This window comes from Bombina bombina, chromosome 3 (assembly GCF_027579735.1).
Source record: "Bombina bombina isolate aBomBom1 chromosome 3, aBomBom1.pri, whole genome shotgun sequence".
NCBI classification, from domain to species: Eukaryota; Metazoa; Chordata; class Amphibia; order Anura; family Bombinatoridae; genus Bombina; species Bombina bombina.
Window position 1 is genome coordinate 816286396 of NC_069501.1, and position 27128 is coordinate 816313523.

Sequence of the window (27128 nt, forward strand, 5' to 3'; positions counted from 1 at the left end):
CTATGGGTGATGGGGGAAACCAGACATGGACTCCTTGCCCAGTGTGCTTAGAGGAATGTGGCTGCACCTCACTGACGAGACCCATAGCAGGCTGAAACGATCGTCTGGGGTTGTCACGTTCCTTGTTCAGAGGAGAATTGCCTGGTATTTCGGGGCTGGACTGACCTTACTTGGTGGGATCAGACTGATATACTTCATGTTATTGCAGTGGCCCTCTCTGCTTCGGCCATTGATGGCCGTGATCGTTGGTGGGTGGGAGCTGAGGCGCGTGGGCAGCTATCGGTGAAGGAAGTGCATCGAGGGGGGTGGGATTGCGTGCGGGGGCGCAAACGGGTGCGTGCATGGGGATGGACTTGTGCACGGGGGTGGGAGCGGGTGGGAACGCTACACTATGCTATACACATTTTGCTAAGGTGGAAGAGAGTACTGGGAAGGGTGGGAATATTCAGCTAAGGGATCTGGGAGGGGGTGGGGGGCAGCTACACTACAGAAAATATTGACTAATTTTATAATAAAACCATGTTTTATGGCAAACTGGGTACTGACAGACAGCTGCCAGTACCCAAGATGGCGCACAATAAGGTAGAGGGGCAGGGTTAGAGAGCTATTTGGGGGGGGGGGGGGGGTCAGGGAGGTTGGGGGCTATGTGGGGATCCTACGCAGCAGAATTATGTTTGTTTTAAAAAAAAAAAAACCTTTTATTTTAGTACTGGCAGACGTTCTGCCAGTACTTAAGATGGCTTGGACAATTGTGGGATGGGGGAGGGAAGAGAGCTTTTTGGGAAGGATCAGGGGGTGTGATGTGTCAGGTGGGAGGCTGATCTTTACTCTAAAGCTAAAATTAACCCTGCAAGCTCCCTACAAGCTACCTAATTAACCCCTTCACTGCTAGACATAATACATGTGTGATGCGCAGCGGCATTTAGCGGCCTTCTAATTACCAAAAAGCAATGCCAAAGCCATATATGTCTGCTATTTCTGAACAAAGGGGATCCCAGAGAAGCATTTACAATCATTTGTGCCATAATTGCACAAGCTGTTTGTAAATAATTTCAGTGAGAAACCTAAAATTTGTGAAAAAGTTTGTGAAAAAGTGAACTTTTTTTTTTAATTTGATCGCATTTGGCGGTAAAGTGGTGGCATGAAATATACCAAAATGGGCCTAGATCAAGACTTTGGTTTGTCTACTACACTAAAGCTAAAATTAACCCTACAAGCTCCCTAATTAACCCTGTGACTGCTGGGCATAATACACGTGTGGTGCGCAGCGGCATTTAGCAGCCTTCTAATTACCAAAAAGCAACACTAAAGCCATATAAGTCTGCTATTTCTGAACAAAGGAGATCCCAGAGAAGCATTTACAACCATTTGTGCCATAATTACACAAGCTGTTTGTAAATAATTTCAGTGAGAAACCTAAAGTTTGTGAAAAAGTGAACAATATTTTTTATTTGATCGCATTTGGCGGTGAAATGGTGGCATGAAATATACCAAAATGGTCCTAGATCAATACTTTGGGTTGTCTTCTAAAAAAATATATATACATGTCAAGGGATATTCAGGGATTCCTGATAGATATCAGTGTTCCAATGTAACTTTTGCTAATTTTGAGAAAAAGTGGTTTGGAAATAGCAAAATGCTACTTGTATTTATTGCCCTATAACTTGCAAAAAAGCAAAGAACATGTAAACATTGGGTATTTCTAAACTCAGGACAAAATTTAGAAACTATTTAGCATGGGTGTTTTTTTGGTGGCTGTAGATTATTTTATAAAAATGTTTTATAGTAAATTATAAGATATGATGAAAATAATGGTATCTTTAGAAAGTCCATTTAATGGCGTGAAAAAATGGTGTGGATACAGTAAATGAGTAAGAGGAAAATTACCGCTAAACACAAACACTGCAGAAATGTAAAAATAGCCTTGGTCCCAAACGGTCAGAAAATTGAAAAGTGCTGTGGTCCTTAAGGGGTTAAAGGAAACCTAGCTTACAGAATTTGCTTTTTGGCGTCTCTAGGGAATGGGTCAAAAGCACAATTATTACAAAAAAAGGTATTTGTACATGAAACACTTTTAAGATTGGAATATCATTAATTATACATGGTAAAAAAACCTTTACAGTACACGCTCGTGATTTATTTTGCTTGGTATTGTAAAAATAAAGATTTGAAATTCCAATCTCAGCGTATCGTGTCCCTTTTTAAGTTTGAACAAATGTGTTGCAGATCTAAAAATGTTTGCTGGTCTAGTGTCTTTTTGCATCTTTATTGAACATTATTTGTAAAATAAATTCAGTTTGCAAGATTAGTATTGTAATATAGATTTAATCCATTAAAAATTGAAACCAATCACTCTGAGAATCTTGACATGCAGAATGTTATCGACCACAATGCTGTAATAATGGAGATCTTAATCATTTTGATTGACTGTGTTCATTATATAGAGATAAAAAGTTGCCTCACCTATACATGCTCTGAAAACATTTTTTTCTTATTAATTAATCTGAAATAACAGTTCCTTTTTTACTTTGACATTGTTTTCTACTTTCTATCATGCTTATGAGTAAGAAATAAAAATGCTTACATTTTTTAATGGTTAGATAAAAAAGATCATGCCTAGGTATTTATTGTTTAATGGCCGATATGCATAATTCACTAAGCTCTACTAATGTAGAAGGCCAATTTTGAAAATAGATCTGTTTTTATTAAAATGCTTTACATGTAATACACTTTACATGTTCCTTGAAGGATGTCATTTTATCATATGATAGAAAGAAAAACCTGCACAACTCTCAGTATGCATATTTACAGGGCCGGCTCAACCATGTGACCAAGTGGGTCCAATGGCCCAGGCGGCACTCGGCAGGGGGCGGCACTTCTGTAAGATCCAGACATACCGCTCCTACACTCTGTATCCTCTTGAGGAGGAAGCACTCGCAACTTGACACAGCAGGGGGCAGCAGCATGACAGCGGCTCCAGATTGGTGACTGACCGCATCATCACGCTATACCATTCCTCCAAGCATCCTCCCAATTCAATTGCAATGCAGAAAGAGCGTAGTGAAAGAAACAGTTTATTTCTTTCCTGGGGAGCCTGATAGCTATGTGCACGTAGAAATCTGAGGGGGTAAGGTGTCCCTGAGAGGCTTCTGCAGTGCACTACACTTGGTCTGAAGTAGGTCACTAATTAGTTAAAACTGTGTAGCTGAGATTCTTCTCTCCCTGCTACCTGCACAACTTGATTTATGTGCGATCATGTGACATCTGTTGCAGAGGGAAGAGTATGGGTGTGTGCACGGGAGAGAAGGGTAAGCCTGCTTCTGTGTAAGTTTTCACAGCCTGTCAGAAAGTAACATATGCTCTACCAACTCTGAACCTTGCACTGACTGTGTCAGGAGGTCAGATTTACACAGGTTGGGCTGTATATGACACTTTACTAGAGAGGGGGCACATCAAACAGTCGATCTGCTTTAGCTTCTATTATAACTCTCTTGCCCTGTCACAGATGTGGATCTAACACTCTGTAGTAATCATTGTGCCAAAAACTGCATAGCAGTAAATAAAGGCTCTGCAGTTGTTTTTTATTTTTGCTTTTAGTAACATAATTTACTATGTATATATATAATATTTTCTTTGAACTGCTATCTGGTTTTTGTAATTCTGTTTCTGTATGTGTGAAAATGTGTTTCTTAAAGTGTGTGTATGTGACACTGTGTTTCTTAAAGTGTGTGTATGTGACTGTATTTTTTAAAGTGTGTGTATGTGACTGTGTGTTTCTTAAAGTGTGTGTAGGTGACTGTTTCTTAAAGTGTGTGTAGGTGACTGTGTGTTTCTTAAAGTGTGTGTAGGTGACTGTGTGTTTCTTAAAGTGTGTGTATGTGACTGTATTTTTTAAAGTGTGTGTAGGTGACTGTGTTTCTTAAAGTGTGTGTAGGTGACTGTGTGTTTCTTAAAGTGTGTGTAGGTGACTGTGTGTTTCTTAAAGTGTGTGTATGTGACTGTATTTTTTAAAGTGTGTGTAGGTGACTGTATTTTTTAAAGTGTGTGTAGGTGACTGTATTTTTTTAAAGTGTGTGTAGGTGACTGTATTTTTTTAAAGTGTGTGTAGGTGACTGTATTTTTTTAAAGTGTGTGTAGGTGACTGTATTTTTTTAAAGTGTGTGTAGGTGACTGTATTTTTTTAAAGTGTGTGTAGGTGACTGTATTTTTTTAAAGTGTGTGTAGGTGACTGTATTTTTTTAAAGTGTGTGTAGGTGACTGTGTGTTTCTTAAAGTGTGTGTAGGTGACTGTGTGTTTCTTAAAGTGTGTGTAGGTGACTGTGTGTTTCTTAAAGTGTGTGTATGTGGCTGTGTGTTCTTTCTTTCTTTCTTTCTCCCTCTGTCCCTTTCTTTCTCCCTCTGTCCCTTTCTTTCTCCCTCTGTCCCTTTCTTTCTCCCTCTGGCCCTTTCTTTCTCCCTCTGTCCCTTTCTTTCTCCCTCTCCCCCTCTCTTCTTCTTATGAGGGTGTTTGCGTGTATGGTGTGTATGGTGTGCATGCATATGAGTGTATGTATACGAGTGTGTGTATGTTTGGTGTCGGTGCATATGAGTGTGTGTATGTGTGGTGTGGATGCATATGAGTGTGTGTATGTGTGGTGTGGGTGCGTATGAGTGTGTGTGTGGTGTGGGTGCATATGAGTGTGTGTGGTGTGGGTGCATATGAGTGTGTGTGTGTGTGGTGTGGGTGCATATGAGTGTGTGTGTGTGTGGTGTGGGTGCATATGAGTGTGTGTGTGTGTGTGTGTGGTGTGGGTGCATATGAGTGTGTGTGTGTGTGGTGTGGGTGCATATGAGTGTGTGTGTATGTGTGGTGTGGGTGCATATGAGTGTGTGTGTATGTGTGGTGTGGGTGCATATGAGTGTGTGTGTATGTGTGGTGTGGGTGCATATGAGTGTGTGTGTATGTGTGGTGTGGGTGCATATGAGTGTGTGTGTATGTGTGGTGTGGGTGCATACGAGTGTGTGCATGTATTTATATCCAGGAAGAATACTAAGAAACAAAACGTTATTGGCACACAGTATCATTACAAGCCTTAAATAGACGGTCTACACCAGAATTTTTATTGTTTTATAATATAGATAATTCCTTTAATACCTATTCCCCAGTTTTGCATAACCAACACTGTTATATAAATATACTGTACTTTTTACCTCTGTGATTACCTTTTATCTAAGCATCTTCTGACAGCCCCCTGATCACAACATTTTATACATTATCTATTGACTTTCATTTTAGCCAAGTAGTGCAGTGTCTACCACAAGCCATAGGCGTGATCACGTTATCTATATCGTTCACATGAACTAGCACTACCCTATTGTGAAAAGCAAATAAAAAGCATGTGAGGCGGCTTTCAAGGGCTTAGAAATTATCATATGAGCCTACCTAGGTTTAGCTTTCAACTAAAAATACCAAGAAAACAAAGCACATTTGATGATACAAGTAAATTGCAAAGTTTTCTTTTCTGAATAATTTTTTACTTGAATGTCCCTTTAACATATTATATAGCTAATGTGTGTAAACAGGAGGCTTTTTCAAAATTAGTTTAATGATTTAGATAAAGCATGCAATTTAAAATAAAAAAAATAAAAAATCCCATATCAGAATGAGCACACTCTTTTTATATGCACAATTTCTGAGGCTTCAGATCCTACTGAGCACATGCAAAAGTACATATTATATATGTTTCTTTGTGATTGGCTAATAGCTGTCACTTGCTACAGGGGGGAGAAAATTGGATTAACTTTGAAATTTGCCAGAAAATCTTCCTAATGCTCATTTCAAATTCAAAGTAAGTACTATTTAATTTTATTTTTAGTGGCCCCTTAAGCAGCTGAAAATTGCTGTTGTAATCCAATTTTAAAAAGGCCAGCACTTTGGCCACACGGTCATTTATCAAACAAATCATGCTGCCAATTTATGGATTTTAATGCTTGTGGGATATTCCATTATCAGACCAAACATGGCCAGTAGTCTTCTTATCCCGGCGTTAAGTGGAATTATAGGGAATATCCCAGAACAGAGAGAGGTAAGCAGTACTCGCGGTAGGCAGGGTAGTCCTTTACGGCAATAAGATGAAGGCAGAAAATGGTCAAGACAGACAGACAGTCTGGCAACAGAAAGGCAATCCAGCAGTATAGCAGTTCAGGGGTAAACCAATAGAATCACCAGGAACAGGCAGGAGTCAGCAACAAAGGAAATCCAGCAGTATAACAGTTCAGGGGTAAACCAATAGAATGGTCAGACAGGCAGAGTTAGGGTTGCCACCCGTCCCTTAAAATACAGAACACTTATAAGTTACACATGCTGCAGGGTGTGCAGGGAGGAATATGAATAGTACTGTCCAGAAACTCAATACATGCTCCTCCCTGCATACGCTGCAGCATGTGTAACCCATAAGTGTTTAGGAAAACATGGCCGAGGTGGCAACCCTAGGCAGAGTTCAGCAACGTTATAGCAATCCAGTACTTTAGGGTTTAAGCAAGCAGAGTGGTCAGACAGGCAGAGTTCAGCAACGTTATAGCAATCCAGTACTTTAGGGGTTAAGCAAGCAGAGTAGTCTGACAGGCAGAGTTCTAAATGTTATAGCAATCAAGTACATTAGGGGTTAAGCAAGCAGAGTAGTCGGGGAGAGTTCAATAACGTTATAACAGTCCCTAGCAAAAGGAGGACCACCTGCGTCTGTGGCAATGGCCACAGCAGAGCGGAGGAGCGGCGTGATAGAGCCCCTTTCTCAAAGGGTTCCCCTGGGACCCTACATAGGCTTGGTGGGATGTGCAGCATGAAACCTGTAGATCAGAGAAGGAGCAAGCACATGATGGGCAGTAATCCAGGAACGATCTGCCACAGAGTAACCCTTCCAGTGCAGTGAGTGCACAAGGTATTGGAGTTGCCTGCGTCTGTACCTGGAAAACAGGATCCTGGCAATCTCATACTCCAGCTCACCATGAACCAAGAGTGGCTGAGGAGGAGGTCTGAGTCGGGTAAACCTGTTCGTGATGTAGGGCTTGAGCAGAGAGATGTGGAAGACAGGATGAATGAGTAGGGCTCAGGGTAAAGCTACTTTGTAGGCAACAGGAGATAATCTTTTGAGGACCTTGTAAGGACCGATGTAGCGAGGACCCAATTTGTGGCAAGGCTGACATAAGCGAACCTGTCATGTAGAGACCCAGACTCGCTCACCAACAGTAAAAGCATGAATAGTAGCTTGATGATGGTGAGCATGCTTCTTGTATCTGGAAACAACTGAACGTAACTGAGAGTGTATACGCTGCCAATGGGTAGCAAGGTCAATGAAACGACAGTCAGCAGTAGGAACTCCTGTAGACTGAGCCGAGAGAAGGAAGAGACGGGTTGATACCCTGCTGCGGCTTGAAATGGAGTGCATCGTACAGATGAGTGCCAATGAGTGTTCCTTGCCAGTTCAGCTAGGGGCAAAAGTCCTGACCGGTTGGTATGCTGAGAAATGACATAGGCTCTGAGATAGGCTTCAGGATCTTGATTCGTCCTCTCAGTCAGACCATTGGTCTGAGGATGATGGCCAGAAGATAAGGATACAGTGGTCCCAATCAGTTTGCAAAAAGCTCTCCAGAAAGTGGAAACTAATTGAGGTTCTCTGTCAGAGACAATAGTTACAGGTATACCATGAAGGCTTACCACATAAAGAAGAAATAGACGTGATAATTCTTGGGCAGTAGGTAGCTTGACCAAGGGCACAAAATGAGCAAGCCTGGAAAATCGATCCACCGCAACCCAGATAACAGTATAATGGTCAGAAGGAGGGAGGTCAACATCAAAATCCATAATTATGTGTGTCCAGGGTTGTTTGGGAATGGACAACAGCTGGAGTAAACCATGAGGCAAGGATCGGTGAGTCTTATTGGCAGCACAAGTCATGCAGGCTTTAACATAATCCTGAGAGTCAGACTTTATGGTAGGACACCATACATGTTGGGAAATTAGCTTAAAGGCTCTTGTCAAACAATGATGTCCTGATAGTTTGCTGTCATGAGCCCAGGATAGCACAGGGGTGGGTAGGTTCTGAGGTACAAAGAAGATATCAGTAGCCACAGGGGCTTCAGGAGGCTTTCTAGACTGGGCACGTTGCAGTCTTTGAAGTAGAGAGGTGTTAAGTTGAGCAACTACACAGGAGAGGGTATAATGTGTTCAATAGGAGCTTCAGAAGAGTCATTAGACTGAGGAAACTGACGGGAAAGGGCGTCAGCCTTTTTATTCTTATTCCCAGGAAGATAAGAGACTGCAAAAGTAAAAAAGGAAAAGAATAAGGCCCACGAGGATTGAGTCGATGAGCAGTCTCTAGGTACGTCAGATTCTTGTGGTCAGGGAGATTCTGAATGGGATTGGCGGTACCCTCTAGCCAATGATGCCATTCAGTCAGGGCCATCTTAAAGGCTAAGAGTTCACGATTAACCACATCGTAATTCCTCTCTGCAAGAGTAAAGCGTTTGGAAAAAAGGCTACAGGGTGCAACTTGGAGGTTAAAGGATCCCTTTGGGTTAGGACTGCTCCAGCTCCAATCTCGGAAGCGTCAACCTCTAAAGTGAACTGCAGGTCAGAATCAGGATGGCAGAGCACAGGAGCTGAACAAAAGGCCTTTTTCAGATGAGAGAAGGCATCCACAGCTTCAGGAGGCCAATTTTTGCAGTCTCTGTTCCGTTTAGTTAACTCAGTGAGTGGAGCAACTATTTTAGAAAAGATCTTTATAAACTTGCAGTAATAATTGGAGAACCCCAAAAATCTCTAGAAAAAAGGTATCCGGTGCATGTCCAGAGCAAGGAGCAGACTCCACTCAGTATAAAGAGGTAAAAAAAATTCTTTATTTTTAACTCCAAAGGATAAAACTCAGCATTAAAGAGTTTAAAACAGACAGTCTGACCGGTTTCGGCACTACATGGCCGTAGTCAGACGTATACCAGGTGTTACTGTGAACACCTGATATACCTGTTAACCACTCCCACAAAGGGGGTGGAATACATGAAAGTTAAAAACAACTCAAACTTAACTCTTTATGTTCAATGGGAAGGGACAATTGGGAAATTTCAAATTGTATCAAACAATGTAAAATAATGAGTAACATATAATACTGTATATGTGACAAAGTACTTAAAGGGACATGAAACCCAAATTTTTTCTTTCGTGATTTAGAAAGAGCATGTCATTTTAAACAACTTTCTAATTTACTTCTATTATCTCATTTGCTTCATTCTCTTGATATCACTTGCTGAAAAGCATATCTAGATATGCTCAGTAGCTGCTGATTGGTTCCTGCACATAGAGGCATTGTGTGATTGGCTCACACATGTGCATTGCTATTTCTTTAACAAAGGATATCTAAAGAATTGAGCAAATTAGATAATAGAAGTAAATTGGAAAGTTGTTTAAAATTACATGCCCTATCTGAATCATGAAAGTTTAATTTTGACTAGACTGCCCCTTTAATGTAATAAAACAAAGCTTTCAGCAACATGGAATATTGCGATATTGGTAACTGCTAGTGTATTTATACATTAATATTGCACAATGTCAGAGAAAAATACATTATTGAAAATGTCAAGTGTTACTATTTAATAGTAGTATTTTAGTAAGTATATGTATATAAACATATAGGAACCTAGTCATGAATTGGTATCACATAGAGAGGTACAGACTTACAATTACCTACACTTTATTAAGAGAGAAGTATGACAATATATAATTTCATTACTAACCCCAAATATATGATGAACCTAATGAACAATTATTACGTCCCTAGGTGTGTCATTACTTATAGAGCAAAAAATGTCACCAAATTTTTATATGGGGCCTAATTTAAGATGCCCAAAATAGATATAACTTTGCAGAATATTTCTATCACCTATAGTAACAGAGTGTAGCATGGTAACATTTGATTTGCAAATATAAATATAGATGCATTTACACACACACTAATATATATAAAAAAGTGCATATAGAGAAAACGAAACAATGTTTGGACCTTGAAAAATATTTAGCAAATCATGTTCTATCTATGCCAGTAGTTAATAATGTCAAATTCTGAATTGAAACCTCCAGGTAGCTTGCTACCAAGCTTATGTATCCAATAGATTTTTTGCCTTGACAGGATCTGTAGTTTATCTCCACCTCTAGGGGTCTGGAGATAAGCTTGATAGCCTGCCACCTGAAGGTTCCAACATCACCAGAGTGGACTTCCAAAAAGTCTTTCGAGAGAGCAGAAACCGCTCTATCTTGGGTCACATAAGATAGATGTTCTGATTTGTTTAACTACTGGCCTGGTCGTTCTACCTACATATTGTTTTTTGCATTGTGTACATTCAATCAGATAAATGACATATTTACTGCCACACTTGACACATCCCTTAGTGTCAAAATTCTCAGATGTGTGTACTGAAGAAAAAGTTTTAGAAATAGGCATATGATCGCATGATTTGCATGTTCTCTTTCCGCACTTATAGGTACCTTTAACCTGTAACAATGAACTGCTGCTATGCCCCTTGGGTAGCAAGCTTGGAGAAAGCATATTCCCCAATGTTAGGTTCTGTTTATAGACAAAGTTACAACCGACTCTAATAAGTTCGCACAGAACCTTGTCTCCACAAAGAATTGGTAAATTTCTATTTATCACTTGGCAAACTTGGTGATATTGGTTGGAAAAGGCCGTGATTAGAGTAGGCTTTGTTTTGTTTGTGGATTGACACTTTAAAGTTCTTTCTCTAGAATGCTAGAAGAGTCTACTCTTATCCATTGAGGAAACTTCCTCAAATGCTTTGTTCACTGTGTTCTTTGAGTAACCCCTTTCCTTCAATCTATGCTTAAGGTCCTCACTTTCTTCAAGGAAATCCATTTCACGGCTACAGTTACGCTTTATATGCATGAACTCCCCCTTTACAATGCCTTTAAACACGTGCCTGGGATGGCTACTTCGGGCATGCAGGAGTGTATTCCCGGAGATGGGTTTCCTGTAGAGAGTCGAGGACACATTTCTTAACTCACAATCAAATGCGAGTGTTATGTCAAGGTAGTTAATTTTGGTTTGGTTCCAATCAAAAGTGAATTTTAAGCCTATCGTATTCTGGTTAATTATTTCTACCAGATGTTCAGCTTGGGAATGAGTAGCAGACCAAATGACCAGCAAATCGTCAATAAATCTTAAATATTTGACGATGTGCTAGGTATATTCCATCCTACCTCCAAAGACATGGAACCGCTCCCATCAACCCATGAATAGGTTTGCGTAGGAGGGGGAAAATTTCCCCTCCAGAGCGGTTCCACGCCTCTGGAGGTAGAAGCCGTCCTCAAACATAAATAAATTGTGTTGGAGTAGAAACTGAACCGCTCTCAACACAAAATCCCTGTGTTCCTTTGACAGATTGGACTCTCTGTCCAGAAAGGACATCACCTGCAACCCATATTTGTGTGGTATAGAAGAATATAGGGATACAACATCAATTGTTAACCAACTATATCCTGGTTTCCAGATGGTGTCCTTTTTTTACCTCTTTATACTGAGTGGAATCTGCTCCTTGCTCTGGACCTGCACCGGATAACTTTTTTCTAATGTCTATTGTGGAAATACAGGGATTCCACCTCCACTGAGCTTGCCCAGACCTGCACAGGCTACAGATGGCCCTGACATCACTGTCTACAGAGAGGGGTAATATCAACCAGTGAGAGGCAGAGCGGTGTGAGGTGGAGATGCTGAGGCGGACGCAACTGCTATATTCAAAAGCCCAGGGTAGTGAGACGCTGAGGTGGATGTAACCGCTATATTCAGAAGCCCATGATCGTAACAGCTCTTCCAAGCAGCATGGAACCCACACGGTATCCTATCTCTTTATCTTTCCGCATTTGTTGACCGCTAATTGTTGTTATCGCTGCCAGATCAGGGAATTGCTGAACCACATTGATCAGTGTTGTTACTTAAGTCAGGCTGACAGGTCAACTACTTTTAAGTGAATCTATGCTGGACGCTCTGATATTAAACACTACAGCAGCGGTCCTTTGATCTTAACAAAACAGCTGACGTTTATTGTACTTCTCATGTTTTCAGGCATCTACCCTCGGTGGTTTTGAATTGCAAGGCCCAGTAAACTGACTGATTGACAGCATATAAAAGTGTGTTGTGAGTCGTGCTGAATGTACTGATATTGAGGCTTTCCACTTGGGGTATATACAAATGCCTAGATTTTATCTAACAGCCTCTTAAGCTTGGTGGTTTACTGTGTGCTGAAAGGAGTACTACATTGGGAACTAACTGAATTAGCAACCTTATGAAAAATGCTGATTTTTGAATAATGCAGACTGCTTCATTTGAGCTTATATGTTCATTGAATATTTTCCATTCCTCCCTCACACCGCAAGTTGCAAAGGTAACGGCCTCCCCAGATATTTAACTAACGTCTGGACTTTAATAATTTTGGTATTTTTTTGTTATCCCAAAAATCTCTGTAGTTCCTTTAATGAGGTGGGTTGAGGCCATTCCAGAACTGTTGTGAGCTTAGAAGGATCCATGACAAAACCCTCCTTCGAGATGACATAGCCAAGGAACTGGATCTTAACTTGATCGTAGTCACATTTCTCCAGTTTGGCTACCATAGAATTGTCTCTGAAGCGGAGAAGTACCTGTCTCACGTGTTCATGATGCTCCTCAAGGGTGGAGGAGAAAATAAGAATGTCATCCAGATAGGCGATGACAGTGTGAATGAAGAGGTGACGGAAGACATTGTTGACAAATGTTTGGAAGACTGCAGGGGCATTACGCAGCCCAAAAGTCATTATGAGGTATTCGTAATGCCCTGATCTCATGTTGAAGGCAGTCTTCCATTCATGCCCTGGGAAGATACAAATAAGATTGTACGCCCCATGTAAATCCAAGTTAGTGAAGTAACAAGCATTTTGGAGCAAATCATAAAGTTCAGTGATTAAATGAATAGGATAGCGATTCTTGATAGTGATGTTGTTTAGGGCTCTGTAGTCAATACAGGGTCTGAGCCCACCATCCTTCTTACTGACGAAAAAGAAGCCAGCCCCAACAGAAGAAGAGGAAGGGTGAATAAAACCTTTAGCTAGATTCTCTTGAATATAATCCTCCATGGCCTTGGTTTCAGCTTTGGAGAGTAAATAAGTCCTCCCTTTAGGAAGTGGGGCTCCAGGAAGGAGGTCAATTTTGCAGTTGTAAGGACGGTGGGGTGGCAGCACATCAGCTGCTTTCTTTTCAAACAAATCTGTAAAATCTGCGTACACTGAGGGAAGGCTTGAAGGGGTCTGTAGACTGGCTATGGGGATGTGGTTCAGAGGAGTAACCTTAGCCAGGCAGGAGTGGAAGCAGGACGTACCCCAGGAGACCAACTGTCCCTCAGTCCAGTTGAATTGTGGGTTGTGTATACAAAGCCAAGGAAGACCAAGGATGACAGGCTGCGCTGAGGAATGAATGACATCGAACTGCAACTGTTTGGTATGAAGGACTCCCACAGTCAGGGTTAGGGGTTCTGATTCAAAATGTATTAACCCTGATCCAAGGGTAGTGCCATCCAGAGTAGTTATTTTGAGACATTGTTTTTTCTGCAGAACCATAAAACTGTGATCAAGAAAATTTCCAGCTGCCCTGGCCCTGAATCAATGAAAGCTTGAGCATGGACAGAATTCTGAAGGAAGGTAAGGGTAACGGGTACCAGGATCCGAGATGAGTGAGGGGATTTAGTAGAGACCACGCTTAGTGGTACCCCAGTTTTATCCTCTAAGCATTGGCTTTTCCCAGCAGAATATCAGTTCTATAGTTGGTATGAGTTAGAACCACAGTAGAAACAGTCTCAATCTCCTCCTACTCTGTCTTTCAGATTCTGTGGGCTTGAGGGAGGAGAGATCCATTGGTTCCTCTACAGAGGTAATTGGAGGTGCTGAAGCGGTAAAGGATAGTCTAGAGACTGGAAGGGTAGGACGACGAGAGGGAAGGAGTCTACGAGTTCTGTCTCTCTCAGCTTGTCTCTCCTGCAAGCAAGAATCTAGACTGACATTCAGGGAAGAAGAAAAGTCATGATAAGTAAGCTCATCCTTGATTCGCTCATGCAAACCTCTCCTAAAGGCTGCCTTGTGGGCACTGCAGTCCCAACTGGTCTCAAGTGCCAAGGTGAGAAACTCGATGGCGTATTGTGCCACAGTTCTATTGCTCTGGCAGAGATACAAAAGAGAGTACTCTACTCTACTGTAGAATCGTGGCCAGGAGTCTCAAATACAGAGGATTATGCAGAAATGAAGGCATCAGCATTGTTCAGGAGTTGAGCGTCCTGTTCCAAAAGGGGAGAGACCTAGGCTAGGGCCTTGTCTTTTAATAAAGAAATGATACAAGTGACCTTTGACTGAGACTGGAAGGTGTGAGGATCATTGTGAAAGTGCAGCCTGCACTGGTTGAGAAAACCTGTACAGTCAGTAGTACCATCATACTTATCAGGCAATGGTATCCGGGGTATACTTCCAGGAGCAGGGGAAGGAGGTGCAGCACTAGCAGCAGGGACCGACTGTGTAACTACAGGAGTAGCATTCTTCTCTGCAACCAGTGAGGAGAGCATAGTGGTTATAGCCTCTAGCTTAGAATGTAAATTCTGCAAGTGCATGGTATGGGTTCCCAGCATCTGTCCCTGAAGAGAGACTGCTCTTGCTACCTCATTTGGGTCCATGGCCCAAGTATAATGTAATACTTGTGGGATATTCCTCTATTAGACCAAGCTTGGCCAGTAGTCTTCTTATCACAGCATCAAGTGGAATGATAGGAAATATCCCAGAACAGAGAGAGTTTATGAAATGAGGTAAGCAGTACTCACGGTAGGCAGGGTAGTCCTTCACGGCAATAAGATGAAGGCAGAGAATGGTCAAGACAGGCAGAGTCCGGCCTAAACAACTAGAAAAACTAATTGTATAAGGAATACAATAGGATTCACAGCAGAGATTACCACAAATTTTATATCATTTGAACTCCAAGTGATGGATTCAGATAAAGATTATATTATGTATATAAAATGTTCCATATCATTCATACCTTTATATCTTTATTAATATACCTAGGAACCAACATTCGCACAGTAGTAGCGAAGAGAAAGTTAAAAACACTTAAACCCAGTCACAAATGGTTAATATGCTAAGAAATCAGTAAATTCACAAGTGCCTGCTGGCCAATATCTGAAGTAAACTAAGCCCTTACAATCCGAGGGCTGGTTAACTTTTAACTTTTAATCTAAGCAGGCACCATATAAGTGAATATTAAAGAGAAATATCTGGTTTTGACAAGGGTAAGCAAATTAAAAACAGCAGACAGGAGAGACAACGCTGCTCCTGCTGGACCCCTTAGCAGAGTCCGGCAACAGGAAGGCAATCCAGCAGTATAGCAGTTCAGGGGTAAACTAATAGATTGAGCAAGAGCAGGCAGGAGTCAGCAACGTTATAGCAATCCAGTACTTTAGGGGTTAAGCAAGCACAGTAGTCAGACAGGCAGAGTTCTGAAATGTTATAGCAATCCAGTACTTTAGGGGTTAAACAAGCAGAGTAGTCAGACAGGCAGAGTTCAATAACGTTATAACAGTCCAGCAATAAAAGGAATACAGCACCAGGAGCATACACAGTAAGACCTATACTTGGGCACAGGTGAGAGTGACTGAGGCACTTACATAGGGTAGGAGTCGCGCCACAGGAGGGATCCGAACCGGCATCAGAAGACAGGGCGGGTGGTAATGATATCATCACCATGCTGTAGTTAACCGCTGCATCCCTAGCAACAGGAGGACCGCCTGTGTCCGTGGCAACTGCCACAGCAAAGCGGAGGAGCGGCGTGACACTGATAACTTTGTCTAAATTTATAAGACCAAGGTGCACTAATAAAAAAATATATCTGGTTTTGCCACTGATGGAGAAATCAATAATTGAGTGATTTGTATTAATAAATATTATATCAACACTCACTACAATAAAACCTTAAAGGACAACTCAGTACAGTACAATTGCATAACTAACACGTACATAATAAAAAGACAATGCAATAACACTTACTCTGAATTTCAACTAAGTAATATATTATTATTTTTCTGACATTCCCCCCCCCCCAATTTGCTAGCCCCCTGTATCATGTGACTGCCATCAGCTAATCACAGACTAGTATACATATACACTATGAACTTGTGCACATGCTTAGTAGGAGCTGGTGCTTTAAAAAGTATGTATATAGGGTTCCGGTGGAGGAGGAGCTAGCAGGTGTAGCTGAGCTCTGTCCTCCAGCCCTACAGCTCCTGGCGGTGGAAATTCGCGCCTTACCCTCTGGTGAGGGTGCTTGCCGGACAGTAAGAGACATCTACTCTGGAACCCTTAACGGTGGAACTCCATCCCACCGTGGCCGCAGTAAACTATCCAAACAGCATACCTATCTTGATATAGCTGTTAACTAAATCAAGAGATACAAACAGCTTGCTTTTCTTCTTTTTTTTCCCTCCTCCCTATGAAATTTGACCCCCCTCTCTCACAGAGTCTGTAGGAAGAGGAAACAAAGGAAGGACTGGGAACCCCTTCTCACTACGCTGAGGCCGCTTTCTCCCCCACCAATACAGATTAAAGAGACACCTGTCCTATTTTTGATTGCTCCCTTACCCCTCCGTGTCACTGCCTCGCCTCTCGACTTTACTTCACCACAGTTAAAGCAGAAATTACCTGTGTCCCCCCTACGGATCGCCTGGGGCTGCAGTTGGAGCCGCGGCGACGATCTCCTCCTCCCCCACCGGTGTTGCGTGGGAGGTGGCGAGTTCGCGCTGTGCTTGGCGGCGGTCTGGAGACCCGACCTTGGTTTTTACTTGCGGCATCTTTCTGCTCTCTGGGACGTCATCTGGCCTGCGGCGGCTGCTCCCCCTCCCCCACCGGTGCTGCGTGGGAGGTGGTGAGCCTAAGCCGCATTTGAGGAACATATCGGAGGTCTGACTGCAGAGGCAATCCCTTGAGCCCTCACCGCTTCCACTCTGCCTCCCTCCCACCGGGGCCCCGCGGGAAGAAGGGAGGATAGCCTTGATCGAAGGCAGAAGCAAAACGTGCCCAAGTAAACAGTAGGAGGTTTGGACTAGCTACGCTGGGGCTAGACTGTGACTGTTTATCCCAGCCTCCTAATCGATAGCCTGTTTTTCATGCGAGTGACACCAGAGGGGGTAAGTTACAAGCCTACTATCTCTTTTTTACTGGGGGTTGAAAATAAGGCCTACACAATACAAAATCTACAATCTAAGAAGGCTCCCTGGCCCAGACAGGAGCTGATACTAAAATTAAAAACACACCTCTTACAGACTTTTCAGTTTAAAGGGAAAAAAGAGAAAAAAAAATCTGACATTTATAAAATAAGAACTAAGTTCTCAAATACATCTCTAACTGAAAGGGAGTGGAAAAGAGAGAAGAGAGGGGTGCAGGAGGAAAGCAGAGGAGACCCCCTTTTTCACCTATTTCTGACAGCTAACTCTTTAATAGAGTGTATTATTGAGCTCTGGGAACACAGGCTCTCTTTAGTCCTAAAATCATACTATCAGGACTCTTGCACCCTGTGATAATGAAAAAAGGAGGAGGGAGAGAGAGATAGAGAAACAAAGAGGAAAAAAAAGAAAAATCTTTTCCACCAGAGTATATACCTATATAATTCACACAGATAAAGGAAATTCATTTTTGAACTGCCAAAAGAGAAGGAACAAACAAAGAAAGAAAAACACTAAAAAAAAACAAAAAACTTTATACTTGGATAAAGAATAATATCAGCTAGCCTTATATATTTTCCTCCCTAAAGGCATACTCTGTGATGATGTATGATTCATTGCTTCTATACTTGCTAACATGGAGGATGTGTACTAAATTGTGTACTAAATTGCAGTATAATCTGTCTTCTATTTCTCTGTGTTCTCTTTGATATGGATACTGCTTATTATATGATCATTAACCTGTATAAGGCTTAAAGCTAACTGACCCTGTTAAGATATCCTAGCACTCTAACATTATTCTTTCTAGGATTCCCAATACTATTGGGATATTCAAATGGTGCTATTGTTTATACTTTAAAATAGCTCTGCCATAGTCTTTGCTCGGTCTCTTAATTGTCCTATATCTGTCTTTCGAACTAAATCAGGTTTCTAACTTTAGACAAGGAAAAAAAAAAAAAAGCATTATCTCTACTATTACACTTACAAAAAGACATATCAAGAGACCTTATAGATTGATATAGTCTCTACAAGACTTAATGTATGTACTAAATGTATTGGTAACATACTGAACCTAGGTGTATACTCAAATTGATGCTTAATATAATATCCTATAAAAAAAAAATTTTTGACAGAGTAAAAACTTAAATAAAATGTAAATTATTATAGGAACAGTAAAAGGGGAAAAAAAAAAAAGAAAACATAACTGTTTCGCTTGTCTCTTCCCTGAAATTCTGGAAATTCGGATGCTACTTATTTATTTTTGTACTAACTATAAGCTCTACTTATAAAACAATATAGGTACAGACCAACATAGAAAACTATCCATTGATAAATTGATAGGACACAAGTGCTTACTTACATTTATCTATATACTATCTTATTAATTCATATTTAAACAGAATTAAAAGAAGTAATACTTTTCAAAGTCTTCTGAAAGATAGATTTTTTCCTCCCCAGAACTTCTGGAGAGAAACAAAAATACCCTCTTACTTCCAGCTTAAACGGGTGATGATGTAGCTTACACACTGTGTACTATATATATATTGCACTCGGTAGACCTAAATATATACTGCTCTAAAAACTAGGTCTCTCCCCCTGCGATAAAGTCCATTGAATTGCTTTTAATATTTCCCCTTTCTTGCTTCCACGGCTGGACTTCTCACACAAATAATTTTTTTCTCACCCCCATAAAGACACTCTACCCCCCTTTTTTTTTTTTTTTTTTTTCCCCCCCTTCACTCACCCCTCACCTCGCCCCTCACTTCCCCGCTCTGAGGTTTAAATACCTCCTTAATCTCGCACTTCTCTGGTTTCTTTGGGTTCACAGAGCACCTCACTCATATTTTCTCTTCACCACGATAGGAGAAGGGGAAAAAAAAGAAGAAAAAATTTTTTATTTGTTTTTTTTTTCTTTTTTTTTTTTTTCCTTTCCAATTTTTTCCCACGGCACATGGATAAATTTCTTCACGCCCCTCACAAGACCCCCCCTCCAGCTATGGCAGCTAGACAGAGGGATAGGAAAACGAAGACCGCACAAGAAAATGTTACCGATACACAACCAACAATGGCTAATATAACAGAGATACAAGAAATAACCAACATTCAAAACTTGGTTACCAGTATCTCAGAAGCCCTCACTCCCAAATTTGATGCTCTTAAAACCGAACTAAAACAAGATATTCTTTTACTAACACAGGAAGTCAGGCAGTTCTCTACCAGACTACAAGAAGTAGAACAAAGGGTATCTGACCTGGAAGACCTAACAAGTATACACAGCTCTAAACTGGAATCAGCAGATATTAATATACAAAAAATCCAAAACAAATTAGAAGAGTTAGAGAATCGTTCCAGAAGGAACAACATAAGAATTATTGGTCTTCCAGAGGAACAACAAAATGAGAACCTCATATCCTTTATCTCAGAATTATTACCCAAAATTCTTAAAATACCACCTACTCACCAACCCATAATGGTTGAGAGAGCACACAGGCTAGGTTCACCATATACAGACAGTAAAGGTAGAAACAGACCTAGGCCGATTATAGCGAAACTTCTAAATTTTCAGGACAAAATTACTCTACTTCAGCATTATCGCAGACAGCAGCCGATTACATTTAAAGGTGCTACAATTTTAATGTTTCAAGATTTTTCCGCTGATACAGCAGCAAAAAGACGGGAGTTAGCTCCCATTTGCTCCAAATTTATCCAAAAAGGCTACCGAGCAATGATAATATATCCTCACAAACTCAAGGTTATAGCACAAGAAGAAACACATTGGTTCGAAGAAACCCCCTTTTCTTTTTCAACTATATCTCTCTCCTAAATGGGAACAATAGACAAATGTAAAATAATATCATGGAATGTAGGGGGGATCTCTACACCTATTAAACGTAAGGCAATCCTTACACAATTACGTAAACTTCAAACTGATATTGGTTTCATACAAGAAACACACCTATCAGCAGAGGAAACCTTAAAATTAAAAACTTCTTGGGTCAAAGAAATATATTTTGCTGCTGGCGTCAAGAGAAAGAGGGGGGTAGCAATACTAATACGTAAAAAAAGCAAGTCAAAAGTGGTTCATTGTGTGGCCGACCCGGGGGGGAGATATGTCCTCTTGAAAATAAAGATCGCCAAAAAGTTGTATACACTCTGTAATACATACGGCCCAAACGTATTTGATCCAGAATACTGGAATAATTTCCAGTCGAAACTTTTATCTTACACAGAAGGCTCCCTAATTTTCGGTGGTGATTTTAATATGGCACCTCATTCCCCAATAGACAGGCTAAGACAAGGCACTAAACATCTGAAGCAAAAAAGAGACAACTTAGAAACCAAGCTATACAAAAAAATCATGCATAACCTAGCCATATATGACATATGGAGAAATCAAAACCCAACTTCTCATAGCTTCACTTGCCTTTCTAAGGCCCATAAAACCATGTCTAGAATAGACATTTTTCTGATTGACGAGCGTATTTTAATATCAAAGGTCAAAGCGACAATTATGCCGATATTACTATCAGATCATGCACCTATTTCCCTTGAATTACAATTAGCAGATACGCATCCCTCTTCTTCACGCTTCTTCTTTCCCTATTATTTAACATCAGACTTAAAGTTTAAAAAATGGCTATTAAATAAATATAAAGAATACGCGCATTTTAATAGAGAACATCTTAATAGTCCTGAAATATTCTGGGAAACGGCGAAAGCTGTAATGAGGGGGGAAATTATTGCTTATGGCGCTATGCTATTAAAAAAACTCAGACAAAGGGAAAAGGAATCTTATAAATTTTTGCTGAATTCTTATAATCAATATTTATCTGATAGGACTCCTGCCAACTGGGCAAAATATCTGCGAGCGAAAAATGAAAGAGATGTCTTTGTACTATCCCAAGAAACACAAAAAGAATTGAAAATTCAAACCAGAATGTATAGGTATGGCAACAAATCAGGCAGAATATTGGCTAAATTAATTAAAAATGAAAAAAAACAATCAAACATAGACAAATTGCTCCATAAAGGGGAACATGTTACTAAACCAGAGGATATTCTGATGCTACTTTACGAATATTTTAAAGATCTGTATACGCCTAAAGCCACTGAGGCAAATAAATCTGCTGAGTTTTGGAGCGATATTGAATATCCCATACTGGCCCCAGAAGTTACCAACAGTCTCAATGCCCCTATTACGGCAGAAGAGATTGAGAAAGTAATATCTAAACTGTCGCCAAACAAAGCACCTGGTCCTGACGGCCTCCCCAGTGAATTTTACAAAATACTGCTTAGTGAAGTCACTCCACATATTCGTACTCTTTTTAACAGCTTCTTTATTGAGGGCAAACCTACTCCTCTTGCTTTTTCGCAGTCCTATACAACGTTAATACTTAAAAGTGATAAAGACCCAGCTTGCAAAGAATCATACAGACCGATAGCCCTTCTCAACGTGGATTATAAAATTTTAACAGCAGTATTGGCGGCTAGATTACAAGGGGCCATTGCAAAAATTATCCACCCAGATCAATCAGGGTTTCTAAATAATAGAAACTCTGCCGCTAAAATCAGGGAGGTATTAGTTGTGACAGAATATTATAAGGCGATGTCCGATGTGAGCAGCGGGGAAGAGGGCATACAAGATCTTGCCATTATTTCTATTGATGCAGAGAAGGCATTTGATTCAATTACTCATGAGCACATATATTCTTCACTTAAACATTTCGGTATTAAGGGTAAATTTATGGATTTCATAGTGAATCTCTACACCTTATCTGCTACAAGATTGGTAATTAACAACAATATTTCCCCCTCTATCCCTATAGGCAGAGGGACGCGTCAAGGCTGCCCTCTTTCCCCGCTTCTCTTCAATATTGCTATTGAACCTCTGGCAATTAAAATAAGACAATCCATCGATGGTATTAGAATTCATAATCATGAAATTAAAATTGGGCTCTATGCAGACGATCTCCTCGTTTATATGACAAATACGAAACTAAACATCCCAAAACTCTTTTGTATAATGGATTATTTTGGTTCCTTCTCGGGATACAAAGTTAACTACATGAAATCTGAAATATTCTGGATTAGAAATACTGAGAACTCGGTTACAAAGTTACCATTACGACAGGTTACAGATTCTTTCAAATATTTAGGGATACATATCCCGCTTAACACAGAGGATCTCTACAAACTTAATATTCCCCCAGTCTTGAAAGTAATTAAAGAAAAACTCAAGAACTGGCATAATTTGCCAATATCACTATCTGGCCGAATAGCCTTATTTAAAATGGCCCTGCTTCCGAAACTACTTTATATCCTCCAAAACACATCTTTATTACTGTTAGGGAAAGACATCCGATCAATTAACAGCGCACTTGTAGAATTTTTATGGCAGGGGAAAAGAGCAAAAATATCTCTCAGGAAACTCTCAGTACCAAGAGAATCCGGAGGATTGGCCCTGCCGGATTTATGGTTATATAACCTTTCTTTCCTTGCACGCATCGTCATAGACTGGATCTCTTGCAATAATTATATTCTAAACAATGATTTAGAATCCAATGTTTGTCATCCATATTGGCTATCCGCACTGATCCACCTTGACTTAAAAGAAATCCCAACAGAAATAAAAAAACTTAAAACAATTTATAACCCGCTTAAAGCTTGGCAAAAAATAACAAAGCTTCTCTCAATAAATAGCAAAGCCTCTCCATACCTGCCGATATTAGGGAATCCTAAATTTCAGGCAGGCATTCTTTCTGGTGTTTTTAAGAGATGGCAATATACTGGTTTGACTAAGGTTCATCAAATAATAGATAAAGAAAGACATTGTATTAAATCATTTCAAGAATTAAACACAGAATTTGGCCTGCCAAATAAAGATTTCTTTGCATATCTGCAACTTAGGCACCTTGCGCTTGAATTAGTTAAAGCAAAAGGCTGGAACTGGAATATAGGTAAACTGGAAGACTGGTTAATACTAACTAGAAATGGCCGTATGTCTATTACACCTTGCTACCATTTCTTAGGTACAAACAAAGGTGCACCTGTTCTAACGCAATTGACCGCAAACTGGAATATACTAACTGCTCTGAGTAATATAGAAGTAAAAACTCTCCAACTTTCATTTAAAAAGATCACCCAAAATACACTTTCAGCTACATGGAGAGAAGCCCATGTTAAATTTCTTCACAGGGCATATTTCACCCCTGAGAAAGGCTACAAGTGTGCTAACGTAAATTTTAGTAAATGTCCCAAATGCTCATATCTCGCAGCCAACTTCTTGCATATGGTATGGCACTGCCCAAAAGTCAGGTCTCTATGGCTCAAAATAGAATACTGGTTAAAAAACGTACTAAAAATAACCCCCCTCTCTTTAACACTATTCCAGATAGTATTTGGCCTAAGGGAAGAACCTGGTAAACAAAACAATGAAAAGGTTGTAATTTCTACCATACTAGCCACAAGATATCTAATTTGCAAAAAATGGAAGACCCGGTCAATTCCCTCTCTCTCTGAAGTGAAAAACTGTTTAAAAAAACAGTGCATATTAGAACAAAGAGACACAAACATTGATAATGAACAAGATGTTAAAAGATTTTTCGATAACTGGGCAATCTTTCTAAAAATATTTTCTCCCACAGAAATAAATCATATAATTTTTCCTTTTCAAAACACAGAAATAGTCTTGCTAGGGAACTGGTAGACAAGAACCTCTCCTTAAGAGTAAATAAGAATTCCCCTTCCTTTTTTTTTTTTTTTTTTTCTTTCTTTCCTTTTTCTCACACACTTGGGGGGGGGAATGGGGTGGGATTGGAAAAATAAATAAAACCCCAAGACATTCTTTCATAGATAATTACATGAGATATAACTACACTATGAATGCTAACTAACTTAGCTTTAGTTATTGAGGCTAAATAGATTAGACACAGAATTATGTAAACTAATGCAAGGTCACTTTTTTTATTTTATTGACGCATAGTCTCTGTATTTTGTGTGCCTATTTCTTTTGGTTGATCTAGATGAATAATAATCGTAGTATTTCTTGCCTGCATCAACTATATTTTGGTTCTAGATATTTTCAAGGATAAATATATAAGAATGATGAAGTATAATTAATAAAGCTTCAAATCTATATGCTATGTGAAAATTATCTTAATTTTGCTTAAATTTAGATATACTGTGTTTAAAAAAAAAAAAAAAAAAAAAAAGTATGTATATAAAATCAATGAGCAAAATTTGATAATAAAAGTAAATTGGAAAAATCTTTTAAAACTGCATGATCTATCTGAATATCATGAATAATTTTGACTTTAGTGTCCCTTTAATGAACATAGTTACATTAATGATGTACATATTCATTAAGAATGGTATTTGTGTATTGATTTTAACAGCTTATTCAGTAAATCCGCTTCTTTGGGTCTGGTTGATGAACAGCAATTTAACACACATGCAAACACCCAATCTAGCCTGAAAGAAAAACAAAACATCAGGGTAAAGTTTCTGAGAAGTTGGTTACAATGCATGATACACATAGAAACACAAGAGGAAAATGTAGAAAGGGAAAGTTCAGTTACTGTAATGGGCTTTCTGGTCTGTAATAAAGCAGTAATAGTTTTGTTAGAATGAAGTGCATTGTTAATTTTATTGTGGTGAAAGAGTTAAAAACAGGTGCTAAGCAGTGATTTTCTGCCTATACTTAAAATGTAGTGAGCTTCCACACATTTATCAAGCTCCATATGGAGCTTATAGGGCCGTGTTTCTGGCGAGCCTTCTGACTTTTATTACAAGCATTTTTGCTAATGCATGTACTGTATATTACAAAATTGCTTCTGTTCAATACCAAAATGCACCCATGGGGTTTACAATTTTGGCTGGAATATCCCTTTAAGTATTTGTTGAGAATGAGGCCCTATAAGTCTACACAGATAATCTGTCTGTAGTTATTACATCAGGCTACAGCGTTAAAGGAAACGGTTGTTTTAAGGAGCTTCTGTTTTGCACAACATTTTATGATCTTACGCAGACAAATATGTTTCATATTGTTATTGTTGTTAGACATTCACCTTTTGGGGTATTTTATCCTTTAGTGCTATATATATTCTACTGCCCTGAAGTCAGTCTTCCTTTTTCTCATTACTTTATTATAAATTACGTCATCAATGTCTCCTTCACATTGAAGATGTCTTATGCCCCCCGATGTGAAAGAAGGTGTCTTATGTCCAACTTTAGCTTCCTTCTTCCAGTTGTTCTGGTTTAATGGGTTTTTTTTATGTTTTGTTTTTAATTAAAATCTTTTCTTTATTTTTTGAGCCAGTAAGATTATGTAGCTGACAACAAGCATCTTTATATTGTGGGCATAGTTTACTATCTCTGTATTTATGTGGTTGAAATCTAGGATTAGGAATACATTGCTTTTTGCTTGGAATGGAGGTGTGTGAAAAGTGTACAATAAAATAATGTTTGTGTCACTGTCCACCAATATATTAGTGTGAGTTCTGCTTACCAGCCAGTAAGTCCTTTACAGACATTTACTTTTTGTTTGCTTCAAATTCGGAATAAACTGCTTTTATTTTATTAAAAAAAAATGTTTTAACATGTTTTAAACCGCACTCTTTCATATGCCTGATAGAAACGGTTAAACCTTTCTGTCCCTTTACTAAGCGACACTCAGTGATAGGAACTGCTGTAAATTCAAAGAAGACAGGCAAAATATGGTACTTCTAAATAATTCCTATTTTGTTTTATTTTACTTTACTTTATATGTATGCTATGTCCATGAGTTAAAAAAATCTATGTTCTGATTATGTTTTTTTTTTTTTTCTTTTTTCTTTATTGTAGAAGATATTTGTTGAACCTGGAAGTTTATCAAGGACTACAATTAACAAACTCCGAGAGAAACACAGAGCAGCATTACTCACTCAGGAATAAAACAAGACTGTCCACAAGTAGAAATATGACTGACACATTCCTTCATTTTAATGATTGCACTGATATAATTCCGTCACTGCGAGAGGCAACTACACAGTGTTGCAGTCCTGGTAGTGAGATGTTAGAACACTGACTGTTAATATGACCAAGCTGCCTCACTTTTTTAAGTGCTTCAATTACTTTTTGTACTTTTGTTTCAAATCAGTAGATTTGATCTGTAGAATTTTGTATACATTCTATAATGTCTTATAGTTTCTTTAAACAAAAGAAAATCTAATTATGTACATTGATCATAGTACAAAGATCTGTAAATCTGAAGTGTAAAAAAATATATTTATTTACAAAGTTGTTTTTGTGAAGACAGAATTGTGTTATAATACATTTTCCTGGTCAGCGGGTTGTATTTTGGGGGAGGGATACAAACTTGGTCAAAAAGATAAATATTGCCAGTCATTGAGCTTTTCCATGATTACCCTTCTTTCTTGCTATCGTACAATGTATGATTTTTTTTTTCTTGCTTTGCTTATTTGATTTCTTTTTAGTGTTGCAAGTAATGTTCCCTTACTTTAAACCTTTGAAACATTGTTTTTATTTCAGTAGAGCTAAATCCAGAAATATACATATAACCAGTAAATACACATGCACAGATTCATCGGTTATAACAAAGATACTCTATAACTCACTTTTTAATGTAGCTTTGAAATTTAAATACTCCACGCTCCAACCATCTACTTCAAAACTTTTTTTTAGTGTGAGCTAACTGTTTGAACTAATCTCCAATCGTCACTCTAGCTACAAAAACAATTATGTGGGTGTCGTATGGCTAGAGCACTGATTGGAGGACAGTTCAAATTGTTAGCTTACAAAAAAAAAAAATACTTTTGAAGTAGGCGTCTGGAGTGTAGAGTATTTGAATTTCAGAGCTACATTAAAAAGTG

The 27128-nt window shown here is 39.4% G+C and overlaps 1 protein-coding gene across 2 annotated transcripts in view; it reads left to right on the forward strand.

Moving 5' to 3' along the window:
- GRTP1 (growth hormone regulated TBC protein 1) overlaps nucleotides 1–26538 on the forward strand; it is a 136814-nt gene extending 110276 nt beyond the window's left edge. For both annotated transcript variants that reach the window (XM_053707762.1, XM_053707763.1), the window contains one exon: nucleotides 26101–26538. In XM_053707762.1, the coding sequence (XP_053563737.1) occupies nucleotides 26101–26190 (90 nt within the window). In that variant the 3' untranslated portion in view covers nucleotides 26191–26538. The remainder of the gene's footprint in view (nucleotides 1–26100) is intronic.
- Nucleotides 26539–27128: the final 590 nt, after the last annotated feature.